The sequence below is a fragment of the Nomascus leucogenys genome, chromosome 12, assembly GCF_006542625.1.
Source record: "Nomascus leucogenys isolate Asia chromosome 12, Asia_NLE_v1, whole genome shotgun sequence".
Lineage (NCBI taxonomy): Eukaryota > Metazoa > Chordata > Mammalia > Primates > Hylobatidae > Nomascus > Nomascus leucogenys.
In genome coordinates, this window is record NC_044392.1 from 9,968,163 (window position 1) to 9,987,268 (window position 19,106).

General features: G+C 45.2%; 1 protein-coding gene across 2 annotated transcripts in view; it reads left to right on the forward strand.

Annotated features, from left to right (window-relative positions):
- Positions 1 to 18,826, forward strand: part of CTPS1 (CTP synthase 1) — a 32,908-nt gene extending 14,082 nt beyond the window's left edge. Inside the window, exons 8-19 of one of the 2 annotated variants that reach the window (XM_003273342.3) lie at positions 2,208 to 2,359; positions 3,677 to 3,809; positions 7,265 to 7,353; positions 8,404 to 8,498; positions 9,357 to 9,419; positions 12,294 to 12,337; positions 13,696 to 13,792; positions 14,905 to 14,960; positions 15,043 to 15,139; positions 15,696 to 15,840; positions 16,410 to 16,503; positions 17,921 to 18,826. In XM_003273342.3, the coding sequence (XP_003273390.1) occupies positions 2,208 to 2,359; positions 3,677 to 3,809; positions 7,265 to 7,353; positions 8,404 to 8,498; positions 9,357 to 9,419; positions 12,294 to 12,337; positions 13,696 to 13,792; positions 14,905 to 14,960; positions 15,043 to 15,139; positions 15,696 to 15,840; positions 16,410 to 16,494 (1,056 nt within the window). In that variant the 3' untranslated portion in view covers positions 16,495 to 16,503; positions 17,921 to 18,826. The remainder of the gene's footprint in view (positions 1 to 2,207; positions 2,360 to 3,676; positions 3,810 to 7,264; positions 7,354 to 8,403; positions 8,499 to 9,356; positions 9,420 to 12,293; positions 12,338 to 13,695; positions 13,793 to 14,904; positions 14,961 to 15,042; positions 15,140 to 15,695; positions 15,841 to 16,409; positions 16,504 to 17,920) is intronic. The other variant, XM_030823598.1, reaches the window with a different exon arrangement.
- Positions 18,827 to 19,106: the final 280 nt, after the last annotated feature.

Sequence of the window (19,106 nt, forward strand, 5' to 3'; positions counted from 1 at the left end):
TCAGGTAATGTGATTTGCACATATTTTCTCCCTATCTGTGCCTTATCTTTTCATTTTCTTCTCTCTTTTTTTTTTTTTTTTTTGAGATGGAGTCTTGCTCTGTTGCCCAGACTGTAGTGCAGTGGCATGATCTCAGCTCACTGCCAACTCTGCCTCCCGTGTTCAAGCGATTCTCCTGCCTCAGTCTCCCGAGTAGCTGGGACTACAGGCATGCGCCACCACGCCTGGCTAATTTTTGTGTTTTTAGTAGAGACGGGGTTTTGCCAAGTTGGCTAGGCTGGTTGCGAACTCCTGACCTCAGGTGATCTGCCTGCCTTGGCCTCCCAAAGTGCTGGGATTACAGGTGTGAGCCACCGCACCTGGCCTTCATTTTCTTAATGGTGTCTTTTAGAGCACAGACACTTTTAAATTTTGATGAAGTCCAATCTGTTTTTTTCTTCTATGGATTGTGCTTTCACTGTTGTATCTAAGAACTCCTTGCTTAACCAAGGTCATGAAGATTTTCTTGTAAAAGTTAGTTTTAGGTCTTACATGATCCATTCTAGGTTAATTTTTGTGTGTAGTGTGAGGTAAGGGCTGAAATTTTTACATGTGGATATCTACTTGCCTCAGCCCCATTTGTTGAAAAGACTATCCTTGGATACTATTCTATACTTTTTAAAAATAAAGGTACATTATAGATTTACTAATCTTCGTAAAGTTGTTGTTTAGATTTATTTATAGCTATTCATAATTTTTATTACTACCGTGTATTTTTAAAAATTATATTTTCTGATTAGATGTACCCCCTGTATAGGAGACCCTGCTGACCTCTGTCCATTCATCTATAGCCTAGCAACCTTACTAAAATTCTGTTAGTACTGATCGTTTACCTGTAAATTCTTTTGGTTTTTGTGGATAAGCAGTGATATTGTTTGCATTATTCAGTGGCAACTCTTCTTGTTTTCTGGTTCATTTTTTTTTCTCATCTAATGATAATGGCTAATATCTTCAGTACATCACTGAATAGAAGTACTGAAAGTGGCCATTCTGGCCTTGTTCTGGACTTTAAATAGTAAGCATTAATATTAAACCATGTGATGTTTACTGTGGGTTTTTTATATTGCCAAATTTTCCCTAATCTTAATTTACCAATAACTTTTATTATGAATTTGGTTTTGAATTTTCATCAAGTCTACATCTACTGAGGGAATTTTTTTCCTCCTTAATCTGTTTTCTATTTGTGTGGTGAATTCCACTGTTAAATTTCCTAACACAGTAGTCCTCAAACTTGACTGCACAGTGGAGTCACTTGGGGAGTTTAAAAATACTGATGCGTGCCTCCCACCCCGTGAGGTCCTAACTCAGGTAGTCTGGGGTGCGGCGTGGGCTTCCGACTTTCTACAAGCTCTGAATGACTCCAGTATGCAGCTGAGTTTGAGAACCACTTTTCCTAGCTAAGCCATTCATGGGTTTGTGGACATGATTTTTTTTAAACTACATTTGTGGTTTGGATCTTGAATTATTGTTATTATTTTTTTAAGACAGGTTCTGGTTCTGTTGCCCAGGCTGGAGTACAGTGATGCGATCTTGGCTCACTGCAGCCTCCAACTCCCAGGCTCAAGTGATCCTCCCACCTCAGCCTCCTGAGTAGCTGGGACCATGGGCACATACCACCATACCCAGCTAATTTTTTGGGTGTTTTTTTTTTTTTTTTGAGACAGAGTCTCACTCTGTCACCCAGGCAGGAGTACAGTGGCACAATCTCAGCTCACGACAGCTTCAAGCTCCCAGGCTCAAGCGATTCTCCCACCTCAGCTACCCCCCCAAGTAGCTGAGACTACATGCACATGCCCACCATGCCTGGCTAAATTTTGTATTTTTTGTAGAGACAGTGTTTTACCATGTTGCCCAGTCTGGTCTTGAACTCCTGAGCTCGAGCAGTCCTCCTGCCATGGCCTCCCAAAGTACTAGGATTATAAGCATAAGCCACCTTGCCCAGCCATGAATTTTTTTTAAAGGACTTTTGCATCCATGTTCATAATAGATTGGCCACTAATTTTCTATTCTATTCTTGAATCTGTTTTAGTAGTTTATCTTTATCTAGAAAATTGTCCTTTTTTCTGTTTTCAAATACATAATATTTTTACAAGGTCACATAGCTAGTAGGAGGCTGTAAGCCTGGTGAGTTTTTGCTTTTATTTAATAACTTGCTTTTTTCTAAACAGGTGATCTGTGTCCACGATGTCTCATCCATCTACCGAGTCCCCTTGTTGTTAGAGGAGCAAGGGGTTGTAGATTATTTTCTTCGAAGACTTGACCTTCCTATTGAGAGGCAGCCAAGAAAAATGCTGATGAAATGGAAAGAGATGGCTGACAGGTTTGCCTGCAATGAGGAGCTGGGAGTGCTAGCCTCCTTTACTCTTTTGTAGGGCTGGTGAAGCCGACTCTAGCCCTAGCACTTTTGCACTTCTGCCATCCACTCATCAGAAGGGCCTTTGTAGTAAGAGACATTCAGAAAGGATCTTAGCTGTCACGTAGCTGTGGCACAGATGAGGAGATTCTGATAGGGCCAGGCCAGGTGCTGGGCCTCCAGACACTGAGTTCGGGTTATGTCTTAACACGCTTGTCTCTTACCAACTAGATCAGTGCAGACAGGTCTCCTGGTGGCAGCGGGTGAGTGTGCATACCCGAAGCCCACATGAATCGCTCACAGTGGCTGGAGCATTCCTGGGTACCACCCCAGAGATCTGAGCTGTGTTTGGGAATGTGTGTCTCACCCCACACCAGAAAGGGATCACATTAGGACGGGGATGTGTTGCTGCCTACTCCACTACGTCCTTTTAAGGCTCGGTGATGCTGTCACATCCCTTCAGAGATCTTCACTTCATGTCTTAGAGCAATGGGCAGGCCTTATCTTAGTTGCAAGATCAATATGACGGCCTAGAAGCATTTGGAGAGGGCATACTCATTCCATTGCTCTGTGAGAATCATTTTTCATTTCAACATTTTCCTTTCAGTCTTTGTCTGCTTACATGTAGCTACCAGAATGGCACAGTTTTATCATCTTTTTTCATAAAATATTATAAGCATTTTGCTCTGTTATTATATTTTACAATGAAAACTTTTAGTGAGTGTGGACTTTTCTATTTTGTGAATGTCCCATAATTTGTTTGACACTTGCCTTCATCCCATTAATTCTTGTGAATTGTCTGTTTATGTCTGTTAATTTTTTTGGCCTTTGGTATGAAAAAAATTTTTTGTAGGCAAATTTGTGTGAGATATTGAAACTGCTTGTAAATTTCAAAAAAAAAAACAAAAAAAAACTTTCTTTACAAAGCCTGCCATGTTGATCTGAAAATTACTTCCTCTTTACTAGTCTGTACACAGAACTCAGATAATAGCTATTCCCGTTATATTCTTCCCAGATGTGTTGTTTTTTGGGGGTTTTTTGAGGCAAGGTCTCACACTGTTGCCCAGGCTGTAGTTTAGTGGTACAGTCAGCCCACTGTAGCCTCCGACTCCTGGGCTCAAGATCCCCTCGCTTCAGCCTTTCAAAGTGCTGAGATTATAGGATTATGGGCGTGAGCTCATTCCTGGCCAGACATGGTTTTTTTTCTCTTGAAATAGCTATTTTGGTCTCATGATAGCGTGTACCTTCTGAGTAATTGGGTTTTTCTTGACGTTTATTTGATAGATATGATCGCTTGCTGGAGACCTGCTCTATTGCCCTTGTGGGCAAATACACGAAGTTCTCAGACTCCTATGCCTCTGTCATTAAGGCTCTGGAGCATTCTGCACTGGCCATCAACCACAAATTGGAAATCAAGGTAAGGAGGGTGGCACAGGTACAGCCAAAGGATAAGCAGGGAATAAGTCTATAGTCTCATAGGTGCTGCGTCATATCTGCTTTCTGTTTTTGGAGCTCAGAATTACTTTTTAAGGAATTACTTTTTAAGGATTAAAAAGATTTGTGGTTGCTTCGTGGCTTTGAGAAGACAGTAGAGCATTTTCAGGAATTAATGAAGGGGAGAGATGACTAGAGGAGAGGGTGAGAGAGACTTGAGTTCTTGCCTATGACTATCAGGTAACCAAATAAAATGCCCTGTGGAAATGGGGACCACTGGTGGACCACAGGCGTGCTGCACAGTTGACAGCTGGAGGCTCTCGGAGACTTTGTTGGCAGGTGGGCTGCCTTTCCTAACCTGTGCTTATCGCTTATTGCAGGCAGAGTGGGAATGACATTATTAACCTCATAGAGCTGTGAGCTTGCTCTGGGATGCAGGGCGGGCACTCAGTAAATGGTAGTTACTGTGTTCTGGTCTGTGCCATGGCGGGCAGCAGCTGAGCTGGTGGAATGGTGGGGCATGGCCCTGCTTGTCTATGGGTGGCAGTAGAGTGTCATGGTTAAGAGCATGGATGCTGTGGCTGAGCGTGTTGGCTCACGCCTGTAATCCCAGCACTTTGGGAGGCCAAGGTGGGCAGATCACGAGGTCAGGAGATTGAGACCGTTCTGGCTAACATGGTGAAACCCCGTCTCTACTCAAAATGCCAAACATTAGCCAGGCGTGGTGGCATGTGCCTGTAGTCCTAGCTACTCGGGAGGCTGAGGCAGGAGAATTGCATGAACCTGGGAGGTGGAGGTTGCAGTGAGCCGAGATTGCACCACTGCACTCCAGCCTGGGCAACAGAGTGAGACTCCGTCTAAAAAAAGAAAAAGCATGGATGCCTGAGCCTGGTGACCAGGGCTCAGATTCTAGCTCTGTCATCTACAAGTGGTGAGACCTAGATAACTTACTTAACCCTCTTTGTGCCTCAGTTTCCACATCTTTAAAAAGGGATGGTGATGGTGCCTTCCTTCTAGGGTTGTTGTAAGAAGTTCATGAATACAAAGTGCTGAGAATTATGCCTGGCATATGGTAAGTGCTATGTCAGCTGTCCTTGAAAACCCTCCCTTCTGCCTGTCCCCTTTATTCCTTTTCTTCCCGGCCCATCAGCTGGAGCTTTTCAGGAGGAGATGAAGGTCAGAGGTAAAGTTGGGGCTCAGTGCTGAGGTTGTTAAACGGGCCCCATGTAGCTGTCCCCACATTGGGGTTTGCTTTCTACTTCGCAGGTGTTTCTCAGCGTGAGAATTTTAGTTTGCTTTGTGCTGCTGGACAGGTTCCTGCAGAATGGCCTGTTGTACGTGTTTTAAGAATTTAAATCCCATTACACAGCCCTGACTTCTTATTTGCTAGTTCTTTCCATCATTCATTTATTTTATCCACTTGGAGTTAGTCTATGGCTGCCATGTGTTTGTTAGGTGGCAGAGGATGAGAGATGGATGAAAAGGCAACAGTCTGTGCCTTTAAGGAATATTGAGTCTCTTATATAGGAAAGAGCACATAGGAGAGGCTGAACCTACCGTGGCAGACACATAAGGCAGACCTCCTCATGGAGGGACATCAGGTTGGGTTGGGTAGGATGGAGAAGGCTTGGAAGGGGCCTTCCTCTTAGAATAGATAGAGCACGTCCAAGGGCTCGGAGATGTGGAGCAGTTGGAAACACTGTGGATGGAAATTGTGAATTGGAGGCTGTCTGGAGACAGGCTGGTGAGGGCCTGCCCATAATTCCATGAACTGGGCCAAATCTGGGTCTTACCCTGAGGTTCAGGGAACTAACTGCAGGGTTTAGGTAGGAGATTGTGGAAAAATGGTGAACACCCTAATTTAAAAAGTGGGCACAAGATTCAAACAGACACTTCCAAAAAAAGATGTAGGTGATAAACACGAAAAGGTGCTCAACACCTCAACACCTCTAGCTGTCAGGGAAATCAGTGCACATGAAGTCACAATGAGATAGTGACGCATACCCACTAGAGCGGCTGAGTGTTAGAGAGGCTGTGGAGCTCTTACCTTGCTGCCGGGAGTGTAAAATGGCACCAGCACACTAGAAAACAGTCTGGTAGTTTCTTATCAAAGTAGACATGTGATCCAATAAGTCCATTCCCAGATACTCACTTGAGAGACTTGAAAACGTCCACAAAAAAAGATTTTTATTCAAATGGACAAATTATTTGTAATAGCTGAAATCTCGAAACAACCCAAGTATTTATAGCCTGTCAGTGGATCAATTTGTAATGGCTTATTTATATTGTAGAAACCACTCAGCAATGAAAAGGAACAAACCAGGCTGAACACTGGCTCAAGCCCATAATCCCAACACTTTGGGAGGCTCTGCTGTGGGAGGATCGCCTAAGGCCAGTAGTTCAAGAGCAGCCTGGTCAACATAGCGAGACCCCCATGGGTCTCTGCAAAAAAAGGTTAAAAAAGAAAAGGAACAAACTACTGATAAACACAGCAACATGGATGAACTTCAAAAACATTAAGCAAAAGAAGCCAGACACAAAAGGTTATATACTATTTGGCTCCATTTATATGAGGTTCTATAAGAGGCAAAATGAATCTGTGATGATAGAAATTGGATTTGAGGTTGTTTGGGGTAGGAGGTAGAGGGGAGACATTCTGGGAAGATAGTAACTTACGTTTTGTTTTGTTTTGTTTGAGACAGAGTCTCGCTCTGTCACCCAGGCTGGAGTGCAGTGGCATGATCCCAGTTCACTGCAACCTCTGCCTTCCATGTTCAAGCAGTTCTCCTGCCTCAGCCTCCTGGGTAGCTGGGACTACAGGTGCATGCCACCACACTCAGCTAATTTTTTTTTGTTTGTTTGTATTTTTAGTAGAGATGGGGTTTCACCATGTTTGCCAGGCTAGTCTCGAACTCCTGACCTCAAGTGATCCACCCGCCTCAGCCTTCCAAAGTGCTGGGATTATAGGTGTGAGCCACCACGCCCGGCTCATTCTGTATCTTGGTGTGTATGTTTGACAAAAACTCTTCAAAGTGTGCACTTAAAATGCTTGTATTTCATTGTATGTGAATTATGCTTCAATATGGTAGAAAGAAAAGGAAAAAGCCCACAAAAGCTGGGTGGAAGATGGACTGAGGAGAGTGTCATTGAACAGAAAGCCCTCTAGAGTCTGCTGCAGAGGCTTAGCTGAGACCAGGTCCTGAACCGAGTAGAGTGCGGAGAGAGAGATTTGGGAGTTTAATGATTTTGAAGGAGACTGTTGTATTTTAAAACCTCATATTAAAAAAAATTTTAAGTTATTAAATATATTCAGATGATCACTTTAAAGCCAGAATTAAGAAAGACAGAACTTTGATAAAATGATAATATTATTTAAAAATTAAGAAAGCACAGCCTGGGGTCACGAGCCTGCTTTTCTCCCGTCTGAATAACTTCCAGTACATAGATTCTGCGGACTTGGAGCCCATCACCTCGCAAGAAGAGCCCGTGCGCTACCACGAAGCTTGGCAGAAGCTCTGTAGTGCTCAGTGAGTAGAGTTCACTGCCTTGGGTTTCCAGAGTTCTTTTGGTTTGTTTTAATGAAAAAGTCCTCTGTTTTCATGTGCCAGTAGTAGGTAATTGACTTGTTAAAATATTTTTTAATTGTTGAAAAGACTACATGCCATCTGATTTAATCCTTAAAAAATGCAGCTTGTCAATATCATTGGATCTGAAAAGCTGTTCTGATTTTGATACTGTTTGCCATATGCATCTATTGAGGAGGCTCATTTAACAATTTTTCATCCAGAACATTTGATGAATACCCATCAGTAGAGTCTCATCAATTGTTTTGGCAGCTGTTAAATTTATAATAGTAAAACATCAGCAAGAATTTCTGGTTCACTAGAACAGTTGAATATTACGGAGGTGTACACCTTCTTCTGAGTGTCTTGGTCAGTATGGCACACAGAGCTGATGAAGAAAGGCCCCCTTAGGGGAGCATTTTAAGCCAAGACGTAAAATAAATTGTTAATATATGTATTTAAAATTTTGGGCTGGGCACAGCGGCTCATGCCTGTAATCCTGAAACTTTGAGAGGCCGAGGTGGGAGGATTGCTTGAGCCCAAGAGTTCAAGACCAGCCCAGGCAACATAGGGAGACCCTGTTTCTACAACAAAAACAAAACCAGCTGGGTGTGGTGGCACATGCCTGTGGTCCCAGCTCCTTGGGAGATCAAGGCTGCAGTGAGCTGTGATCACACCACTGCACTCCAGCCTGGGTAACAGTGTGAGACCCTGTCTCAAGAAAAAATAATTGTGAACAACTCAGTACCAAAGATAGTGCAGTGGCAGTATTGCAATTATGTATACTATCTTTTTCACTTGCAATAAGCATGTTCTTATGTTACTAAGAAAAGTCCATAGTTTCATATGCAGTTTCTAAGTTCATAGTGTTCACATACAATTCATTGTCCCAGTAGCACAATGTATGGGGCTAATTCATGGCTTCAGTGTCTTGGTAATGGCCTGTCAGGCGATTATTGCAAGCTGGACTGGTAGAAAAGGGGAATTGCCTTTGTGGTTTGTTCTTTTGTGCAGTGGAGTGCTGGTTCCAGGAGGATTTGGTGTTCGAGGAACAGAAGGAAAAATCCAAGCAATTGCCTGGGCTCGGAATCAGAAAAAGCCTTTTTTGGGTAAGGAGCTCTGCAGTGCAGTCTTCACTTAGAGTAGGAAAGAGTGGGGAACGGTGCCACGTGGGAGCCTATGAACAAAGTGGGGGAATTACTGAAACGTGCTGTCTTTGTGGATAGGAGCCCAACTAGAAGCCTTCATGTTTCTTTTTGGAGACAAATTCAGTCTTGGAAAGCTTATTTATGCTTATGAGCTACATGTAGATGTTGTGGAATTTTGAGAGAATGAACTGTGAATTCCTGTCCATTTAATGAACCCAGCTGTTTGCAGCACACGTGAGGTTGAGTTTTATATCTGCTCACTTGGCACAACAGCTGACTGAAATTGGACAGAATGATTTTGCATGCCTCCTGGTGCTGTACATTTTAGTAATTTTCAACTTGAACAATTGTAAATAAAAACTTAATGAGAGAGGGTAAGAAAACTTGAATTTTAAAGTACTGAGGCTAGGCATGGTGGTTCACACCTGTAAACCCAACACTTGTAGAGGCTGAGGCAGGAGGATTGCTGGATCCCAGAAATTCGAGGCTGTAGTGAGCCAAGATCTCTCCACTGCACTCCAGAGTGGGCAACAGCATGACCCTGTCTGGGGGGAAAAAAAGTACTGAATAGAATATCACTTACTTCTAAAATCGGATGACTTTGCAAATCTAGAATTTTCATCTACTTTACATGTATTAGATTTCAAAAACTGCATGTAAAGTGTAACAGCAGAGGGTACTTGTTCATAGCAGGAAGTTATGAGTTTGCGATTATAATTCTTCGAATAAAGGACACAAAGGCCATTGCAGAGGCTGCTGGGAAAAGTAGGAGCTGCCTTTTCAATGGAGTTTTGTTTGTTTTTCCCCCCCGACTGGAAGGCGTGTGCTTAGGGATGCAGTTGGCAGTGGTTGAATTCTCAAGAAACGTGCTGGGATGGCGAGGTAAGCGTGCATTAAGACACTCATTCAATTCCCTTGCGTATTTCTGGAGGATATGAGGCCTGTTGCCGCCTGGGTGATCAGGAGCTTTGGAGAAGGGCAGGCCTGGGTTCCCAGCACCTCATGGTGTGCCGTAAGGGAGCTGCCTTGCCTCTTGAGGAACAGCACGGCTCCTCCACGCAGGAAGGAGGGAGCACAGCCAGACTCCCTCCTTTGCCTTCTGCCCCTGTGTTCCTGTTCTTGAGATTCTGTCACTTTGATCACTGTGGCCACCATCCTGAAGCTGGTGCCTGCTGAGAAGTCGTTGTCCTAAGTGAGGCTTGGACAGTTATTATGAGAACCTGGGCTCTGGAGCTATTGAAACTGGGCTCAGATTCCAACCTTATCGCTTATGGGTGATTTTAAGCAAATTACTTAGCCTTTATGGGCCTCTGTTTTTTCTGTAAAATGGGAGTAATAATGATACCTACTTCACATGATTAAGGGAGATAATGTATGTGAATAGTCTCTAGCAGTACCTGGAAAACAGGGAAATGCTCAGATAACATCAGCTCTTTGCCTAGCAGTGCATTACTATGTGACAGACCTCCCTAAAGCTCAGTGGCTCCCAACAGCAGTGACTTCTCATCTCAGTATTCTGTGGTTTGGCTCAGCGCATGGGTTTCGGCTGCACGTGGTGTAGTATCTGAGATGGCACACTCCTGCCTTGCGTTCAGCTGTGAGCGCAGCCCAGCAGGGATGTCAAGATGCTGTCTCTACCTAGTGGCTCATCATTCATTAATCCAGCCCAAGCTTCCTCACACAGGGTGGGCAGTTGGCTTCCAAAATGACAGGCCTACTATGCAGGCACTTAACAGGCCTGCTGATGTCCCGTTGGCCAAAACGAGTCACGTGGCCAAGTCCTGAGCCGGCAGGGGAGGAGAACACACATGGGTGTGAAGACTGAGCATGCTGCGCTGGGGCCACCCATGGAATAGCCCGCCACAGCCCATTTATTCTCTGTAGCCCACCCGACAAATACTGGATTTTCAGAAAGACCTTGTAAATTCTGTGGAAAATAAAGTAACCTGAAGGAATGTAAAAGCAGTTTGACTTTATAAAGTACAAGTGACTCTGGTGGCCAGCATATGGTTTAGGGCTGGGTTTCATTCACCCTTTCCCTGAGAGGCTGCTTCACAGTGACCTGGGGGTGTGGCTCAGTTTGGTAGACAGCATGCCCTTGAGTGCTGGCTTCTGAGTCCTGGGAGGCACTGTCTTACCACCCGCCACCCCAGAGCTGGCTTTCTGGGCTCCCTGGATCCTTCACAGCCCCAGACCTCTGCCTCTCACTTAGGTTCCCAAATGGGTAGGTGCCTTGGTGATGAGCTTACACTTAAGTTGAGACTGGACCCTAGTTCAGGCCAGGAGGAGAACAGTGCCCAGCATTCACATAGTACCAGGAGCTTGGTCCTTTGCCTTTTGGTCTTTAGTGGTTTTGCTTTGGTTAGACGGTTAAGTTCAATGAAGGATAGAAAGGTTGAGTTGAAATCAGTTCATTTCTGACTGAGCTGTTGAGTGAAACAGTTGAGTAGGGCATTGTATTAGCCGCTGAAGATGAAAGAAGAGTAGAAGAAATAGTACTTGTTTATCTTGGAGAGACAAGAGTCTGAAACATTAAGACAATATAAAAACTTGGCCGGGCATGGTGGCTCAGGCCTGTAATCCCAGCACTTTGGGAGGCTGAGGTGGGTTAATCACTTGAGGCCAGGAGGTCGAGACCAGCCTGGCCAACATGGAGAAACCCTATCTCTACTAAAAATACAAAAATTAACCAGGTGTGGTGGTGTGCGCCTGTAATTCTAGCTACTTGGGAGGCCAAGACATGAGAATCACTTGAATTCCAGAGGTGTAGGTTGCAGTGAGCCAAGATTGTGCCACTGCACTCCATTCTGGGTGACATAGCGAGACTCTGTCTTAAAACACAAACAAACAGTATAAGAACTGTCACAGGTGGGGCGCAGTGGCTCATGCCTGTAATCCCAGCACTTTGGGAGGCCAAGGCAGGCAGATCACCTGAGGTTGGGAGTTCGAGACCAGCCTGACCAACATGGAGAAACCGCGTCTCTACTAGAAATACAAAATTAGCCAGGCATAGTGGCGCATACCTGTAATCCCAGCTACTCGGGAGGCCGAGACAGGAGAATCGCTTGAAACCTGGAGGCGGAGGTTTTGGTGAGCCGAGATCACACCATTGCATTCCAGCCTGGGCAACAAGTGTGAAATTCTGTCTCAAAACAAAAAAAAAAAACCAAAAACTGTCAAAGATGTAGTATCTAATTAAAAATTACTAGGTTATGCCATTAGTTTTGATTTTCCCATTTTGTACTGATTGACTTTCCAGAGTTATACTTAATGGAAAAAAATTCACCTGTGTGTGGGTTGAGTATTTTATGTCTTAAAAATGCGATTTATTGCCGGTCTGGTGGCTTGCACCTGCAATCCCAGTACTCTGGGATGCCAAAGCAGGAGGATTGCTTGAGCCCAGGTGTTTGAGACTAGCCTGGGCAATATAGCCTTTGTCTCTCCAAAAAATGAAAAAAAATTAGCTGGATGTGGTAGTGTGTCCCTGTAGTTTGACCTTCTTGGGAGGCTGAGGCCAGCGGATTGCTTGAACCTGGGAGTTCAAGGCTGCAGTGAGCTATGATTGCACCACTGCACTCCAGCCTGGACAGTAGTGAGATCTTGTCCGGGGATGAGGTCAGGGGGATGCTATCTTTAGTTTTTGTTCTAATCACTGATCTTAAACTGAGGAGGGAAGTTGTGTTTAGAGCTTAGCAATGAAACTATTAATCGCTTTTGTTTGTAACTATTTTCATAACAAGTATTTTGGTATTTCAGATGCCAATTCTACAGAGTTTGACCCTACGACCAGTCATCCCGTGGTGAGTCAAGTGTTTGAACCTCCACAGGGCTTAGAAGGGTGTAGAAGGGGCGTTTATGAACGTGATTGATGATTAGAGACAGGAAGTGAGACCGCTTGAGTCCATCCCAAAGAACCCTGAGGTTTTGGGCACTCAGACCTACCAGAGAGGAAAAACTTTTCTTTTTCATTATGTAATTCCTCCCTAATCTTTCCAATTGACCACAGAAAGTTTTTAAGACAAGTACCAGCCCGGGAAACTGGAGGGGATTCCTGATTAAAATTATTCTCCATCCCTACTCCCCTCAACTCCCAGAACACGGTATAGATACTAATATGAGACCCTGGCATGTGTACTTACTGTGTGCCAGCCGCTGCTCTCACTGCTTTCATATGTATATTATATATTAATTCATGGAATCCCCAGCCATAGTCCTGGGAGAACTGCTGGGTTGGAGCACTGGTTGGCTTAACCATATCCAAAACTTTTCCAGGCTGGCGTACCTTGTGTTAGATTTCACGCCGAGGCCATGTGGCATTCTCAGCCCGCTGTACTGTTAGGCACATGGAAGAGGGATGATGCCTTTATTCACCTTTGAATTCCCAGCCCAGGGTGACAGGGATGTAAAGGGAAGGGCACTTATTTACGTTTTTCAGCATTCAACAAATGTGGATGCGCACTCTATGCTGGGACTGCCCTCGTCACCAAGGACACTGTGCTAAATGAGACGGACACGGTTCTTCATCTCACGGCACTTAGGCAGCGTCACTATGTGTTTGTTGACCTGAAATTGAACTTTGCTGATACTAAGCCCTCAGGAGTGGACCAGCAAATGTTTTGCAGCATGGGGCTTTGGGGTCGGGAGGAGCAGGACACAAAGAGCCTGGAATCAGAAGGTGTCTGGGAACGCTGGGCTGAGAGGTGGACTGGGCCATCAATGCATGGCCCACCCAGTCCTCAGATGCTTGCTAAGCTGCAAGGTGCTAGCCCTGCATCCCTTGCCTTTGAGTAGTCATCAGGCTAGCTGGGGCGATGACAGACACGTTATGACACATCCAGTCCGTGTCTGTGCTACTGTATCAGTCTTTCTGAGGAAGTGATGCTTACCGTCCACAGTGCTGGGGCGGGACTGGCCCAAGGAGGGGCTGCTGTGGTCCTGTCTGCAGATCAGGAGCACAGGCTGAAGGACGGAGCCTCCACCCAACCGAGGTTACAAATGCCAACTGGGAGGCATTTTCTTCTGTGACAAAACGTCTCATAAGGAAAGCCTGGAGAATTAGAGCTTACTCACAAGCCTTTGCCACCCACTCAGTGAGGGAGGTTTCTCTCTAGCGGAAGCAGAGTTCTGTAGTTGGTGTCTGTTTTCTGAACATCTCCAGGTCGTAGACATGCCAGAACACAACCCAGGGCAGATGGGCGGAACCATGAGGCTGGGCAAGAGGAGAACCCTGTTCCAGACCAAGAACTCAGTCATGAGTAAGAGCTGCCTCGCGCTGGCCCAGCCCTTGGCTCTGCGCGCCCAGGACGCGTGTCTTAGGGTGGTGCTGTGGCTTCGAGGAGCAGGCTGGCTTTTTTTGGTTTCATTCTTGCTTTTGAAGTTTGTTCTTTCCTCTCTTATTCATACCCTTTTAGGATGCACTGTGATAGCCATAGAAGCAGTGTGGGTCTTAGAAAGGACACTGGCAGTGCAGTCAGACTCCTAGGCATGGGCGCCTCAACAGAATGAGGCAGTGAGGTTACATTCATCCTTATCGGTTACTTTCCTGTTAAGACCAGCCATATCAATTACTGATGTTTGGCAATTTTTGTCACACAAAAATGGCAATTTCATATGATTCAGCCTAAGTAGATTTCTGTTCTAATAAAGTACTAATAGATGCTGAAGGTTTAGAGTAATTTTGGGAGGAAAATAGCTAAGAAAATGACTATTACACAGATTTCCTTCTTGTCTACTGGGAAAATTCTGCCTTTACTGTATTAGCAGAGGCGCCCTTGTGTCTGTCCGGGCGTTCTGTAGCAGCATAGCTGGAGTCACTTGAGTATGGGATCTTTCTCTTACCAACTCTGATGTTCTGTGGATTTGGGGATCTCGAGGCAACTGTGAAATGAGTCAGTCAAGCAGCCCATTCACAAATGTCCAGCTTGTTCACATGCAGCCACCGAGGGCTGATGACCTTTGATACCCGTGATTGGAACTGCATGGTCATCAGAGGTCATCTCTGCAGCTCTTAAAATGCCTCCCATCCCACCACGTTCCCAGGGCCTTGCCATTTCATACATCCTGATTTGCTTTCCAAGGCAGTTTTCTAGCAGCAAAGTGCCCATACTTTGCACTCATGTGTTTGAGGGTGGTGGTGAGAGTCTTGTTTCTGTTATGGCTTTCTTTAGTGTTGTCAGAGAGTCAAAAGCCCAAGAATTAGTCTAAACTGTGCTGTTAAGAGCAGGTGACCTTAGCAGATTCATAGAAATAGCCCTCAAAAGACCTGGCTGTGTAGGTGATGAAAAGTAAAGCAGGAAGGAGGATGGCTTTGTGAATGCATCATCCTATGAGATAAAATTCTCTACATCCAGCCCGTTTGTTTTGCCAGGGAAACTCTATGGAGACGCAGACTACTTGGAAGAGAGGCACCGCCACCGATTTGAGGTGAGGATTCCAGCTTGCTCCTGGTACTCTGGAAAGATAGTGAGCTGAGAGACCAGCAGAATTATTTTTCATGCCTCAACAGGTGAATCCAGTCTGGAAAAAGTGTTTGGAAGAACAAGGCTTGAAGTTTGTTGGCCAAGATGTTGAAGGAGAGAGAATGGAAATTGTGGAGTTAGAAGGTGATTATTTGGGCAGTTTTATTTAATGGAAAACTTAGTACTAAGTTTTCTTGGCATATGGGAAAATATAAAAATGTTATCTTGTTGCTCCTGACCTAACAGAATTAGGAAGCAGCACTGTCTTGTGAGGGAAGGGGTCTTGATAAACGTGGGGTCTGGACGCTAGAAAGTTCTTTCTGGTACATGGCCTTAGGGAGCCATTTAACTTCTGGCCCCAGTTTCTCCTTCTCCAAAATGCTTGGAGTTGGTACTAAAGCCACTTCAGCCCTCTCCTGAACCACAAGACTCAGTCTACAGAAATCCTGGGAGCCAGGGTCTTGGGCGGGACCCTGGACAGGAGGCCTTCAGCCAGGAAGGGACAGCACAAACAGTGCTGGAGAAAGGGTGTCAGATCACTCATGCTTTGAGGTTACCTTTACCTAGATTCAAATGAGAAAGTCATTTTCAAATTATTTTAGGGCCTATGGAAACATGAAACATTTAAGCAGATTTTGTTCTTTTACACTTTGTGCATAACCTTCACAATGAAGCTGTTGCATTTAAATCTCTATTTCAGATCATCCCTTTTTTGTTGGGGTTCAGTACCACCCTGAGTTCCTGTCCAGACCTATCAAGCCCTCCCCACCATACTTTGGCCTCCTCCTGGCATCTGTGGGACGGCTCTCACATTACCTCCAGAAAGGCTGCAGGCTCTCGCCCAGGTAGGCGCACTCTTTGCTTCAGTAATCCATTTGTCTTCTCCAGTCCTTTAGGTGGTCGCTGATTCATTACAGCAACACGTCACAGTCAGTCATAAGAAAAAAAGCCACAGGTGCCTGGGGAGAAAGTTTCCTCTCCTTTCCCGGAGCTTTGTCGCGGTGCTTCCCTGGCATCTTGGCCAGATTCCCCTTTCTGCAGCATCTGAGCTCTGGTGGTGCTGACCAGATCACACTTGGCGTAGGACCCTCTGGCCCATGTTAAGGGGAACTAGTTTTTCCTGGGAAGTAAGCCACAACCCGGGTAGGTTTATGTCCCATTGCCACCTTTATCCAGAACCAGTACTCAGAGTTGGTGGTAGGGTGTGTGACTGAAGTATAAATGGAATGTATATCTTTTGTAGCTAGAAGAAGGAAATCCTGCAGTTTCATGCTAAATATATCACGTAGCAAACAGTCTTTGTGATTCCTGCCATGTGCAGGCAGGTGTCCCTGTAGGAACCGTGGCTACAAAAACAAGGACGTAAAGTGAGTTTTTGGTGGGAGATGATGCGTAAACCATCTGAATTCTACAGGGACACCTATAGTGACAGAAGTGGAAGCAGCTCCCCTGACTCTGAAATCACCGAACTGAAGTTTCCATCAATAAATCATGACTGATCTTGTAGCGTAAGTGGTACTTTAAAGTTTTAGTTTTTAAAAACATGGTGATAACACACTGCAATTGCAAGAATATCATGGAAGTTTAGGGCTGAAAATTTTTATCTGCCAGGAATGAAAGTGGTGAGGTCTTGAATATAATCCAAAGGTTGAGAGAGAAAAGAAAGAAAGTAGTGAGGTCAGTGTGGGTATCAAATGGGCAGTCCTTCCTCCAAGTTGCAGTGCACCTCCAAGTCCTGCCCTGGGGATGACAGCTTGGGGAGCACGGTCACTGGGCAGTTGTCTCAATACCGATTACTACATTCTGGTGCCAGTCTGACCAGTTCTGGGGCGGGGGAGGGGAGGGTCTGAATTCTTAGACCCTATTGTTTGATGTAGCTATAAATTTTGGAGATCTTGAAGGAAGGGACAGATGTGACAATGTGGCACTTGTCATTTCTGCAGAGCCTCAGGGTTTCATCAGGAAGTACTTTAAAACCGACACTGCTTAGAGAACATTTTTTTGTTGATTGCTGCTTATTCTGGAATTCCTTCAGAGTTGGAACAATTGCCAAACAGACGTCGAATGTTTGTCTATTAAGTGACAGTGCTTGTAGGTTCATAATGTGCAATAACTGTGGGCACTACTGCCACGAAACGTAAATGTCCCTTAAGATAACTGTGTGGACTGTGTTGGCACAAGTACGCGTTCTGCTGGTGAGGTATCAAATGAGGGAGTGTCAGGAATCTGGGGTCTAGAAGGAGAACCAGGGGTATGGGTGTGTGGTCCCACCGCTCCTGCCCTAAGGCCTGGGCAGGGGGACCTCCCTGAATCCTGCACACCGTGTGTTCATTACCAGTGGGCCTCTGGTGCTGGGTCAGTGCCGGTCTGACCTGCTGATCCCAGCTGTTTCCCCTCCTGCCTTGGTTGGTTGACCCCCTGTCCTGGGATAGCCTAAGTAGGTGGTGGGTAGGCATGAGAAGTTAGTATCAGGAGGAGGGCCTGTGTGCCAGGTAAGCGTTTAACACAGATGGACTCATTAATCCCCTGACCAGGGAGTTTGCTATAGGCTGTTTCACGGTCTAAGGAGCTGATAAAACAAGAAATGTTACCAGTGAAGGAGGCAGATACTTGGTCAGTTCTGTGGAATTTCTGACTGCCTTGCAAGTGGAGAATTGCCTGTTAGTGACACTGTTACGAGGTGCTGTGGAGAAAGAATGCTTGCATTGGGTGGTTGTAGAAGTCGATGTGTGAGGTCTTGAAAAGGTCTGATTCTGTAGGAATTATAAATTTAGCGTCTAATTATTCCCATTAGGCTCGTTCTACTGCTCTGCCATGAAAAACAGGCTTAGTTTCCCATGGCAGATTACTAGAAATTCTAACTTTTCTACTTTCATGTATGTCATATAATTCCCACTTTTTTTTTTTTTTTTTTCTTTTAAACAGGGATGATTCTTCAAGAGACCCTTCAGACTTGGGTAGAGTTTACAGCTCTGACTTTACACTCGGCTTTGGACACTTTCTTTAAATTATGTTTTTATTAAGATTATTTTATTATGCGGAAAGGTATTTGGGAAACTTGTCACTTGCATGTCCCATCATGTGTGCTGGCTCCTCTGTGGTGTCTGCCTGTTGCGTGACACTCTCCTTGCAGTTCTTGAGTTGCGGCAGAACATCGCGATGGGAACCGATGGTGGGTGGGGCTGCAGAGTGCCCCATCGGTCACCTTGTTTCTCAACTACCTCGCGTCATTGCAGATGCTAGCGCGTTGCCTGTCGCTTTCCCTTGGGTACCTAGACTGTTATAAAGTGTGCCACGTGGACTTCCTGAGCATGGAGAGAGGATTTTAGCTAGGATTTGAACACTTGGTGCTGGGAACCTCAGGGTGTTGCTGGCCACTAAGCCATGAAACCAGAGACAAAATCTCTATACTGCCCTGAGTTGGGGGGATTCTCAGTGCCAACTGTGGCTGGTCCTCATCATCCAAAGGGACGGTCAGTTTGGTGTCAACATGAAACACCAAGATGTCTGTCTCTGAAGCGTGATTTTAAAATCCCCATGCCTGTGGCTGCGCTTCCTATTTCTAGGGCTGGGAAACACTCCTTGCATCAAGGGGTCACTTACAGAACAAAGAATCTTTTGGGGAAACTTCCTCTAAAACCCTCTCATATATAGACAGCTTTGACTGGAGGGTCCATTTTTCTTCCAGGATGGTGTTACTGCAGTTGAAAGGGCAATATGAAGTACTTTCTTAATGTGACCTAGCAATAGGCACAGCTACGTGCCACTATATTCTGGCCGGACTCAATGTGTACTCTAACTTAAGAAATAAATCAGTAATGCAGAACAAGAGACATGCTTTGCTTCTCATTCTCTTTATGTCATTGGCCAGATGGGAAGCGTCTGAGCACGGTGCTGGCGTGCCTGTGTGCAGTCACCTGCATTGTCAGTGCCGGGTGCCCCTGCAGGTGAGCAGCCTTGAGTCAGCAGACGACCTGAGAGTTTGTTTAAAAACTAAGAAATGAGGCTTTCTTTTTAATAGGAACCAGAATTTTTCATAAAGCTTCAAATACAGGTTCTCAGCATGTAGAGCGAGATGAAAAGGTGCGTGGGTGCTATTTATGGCTGAGAA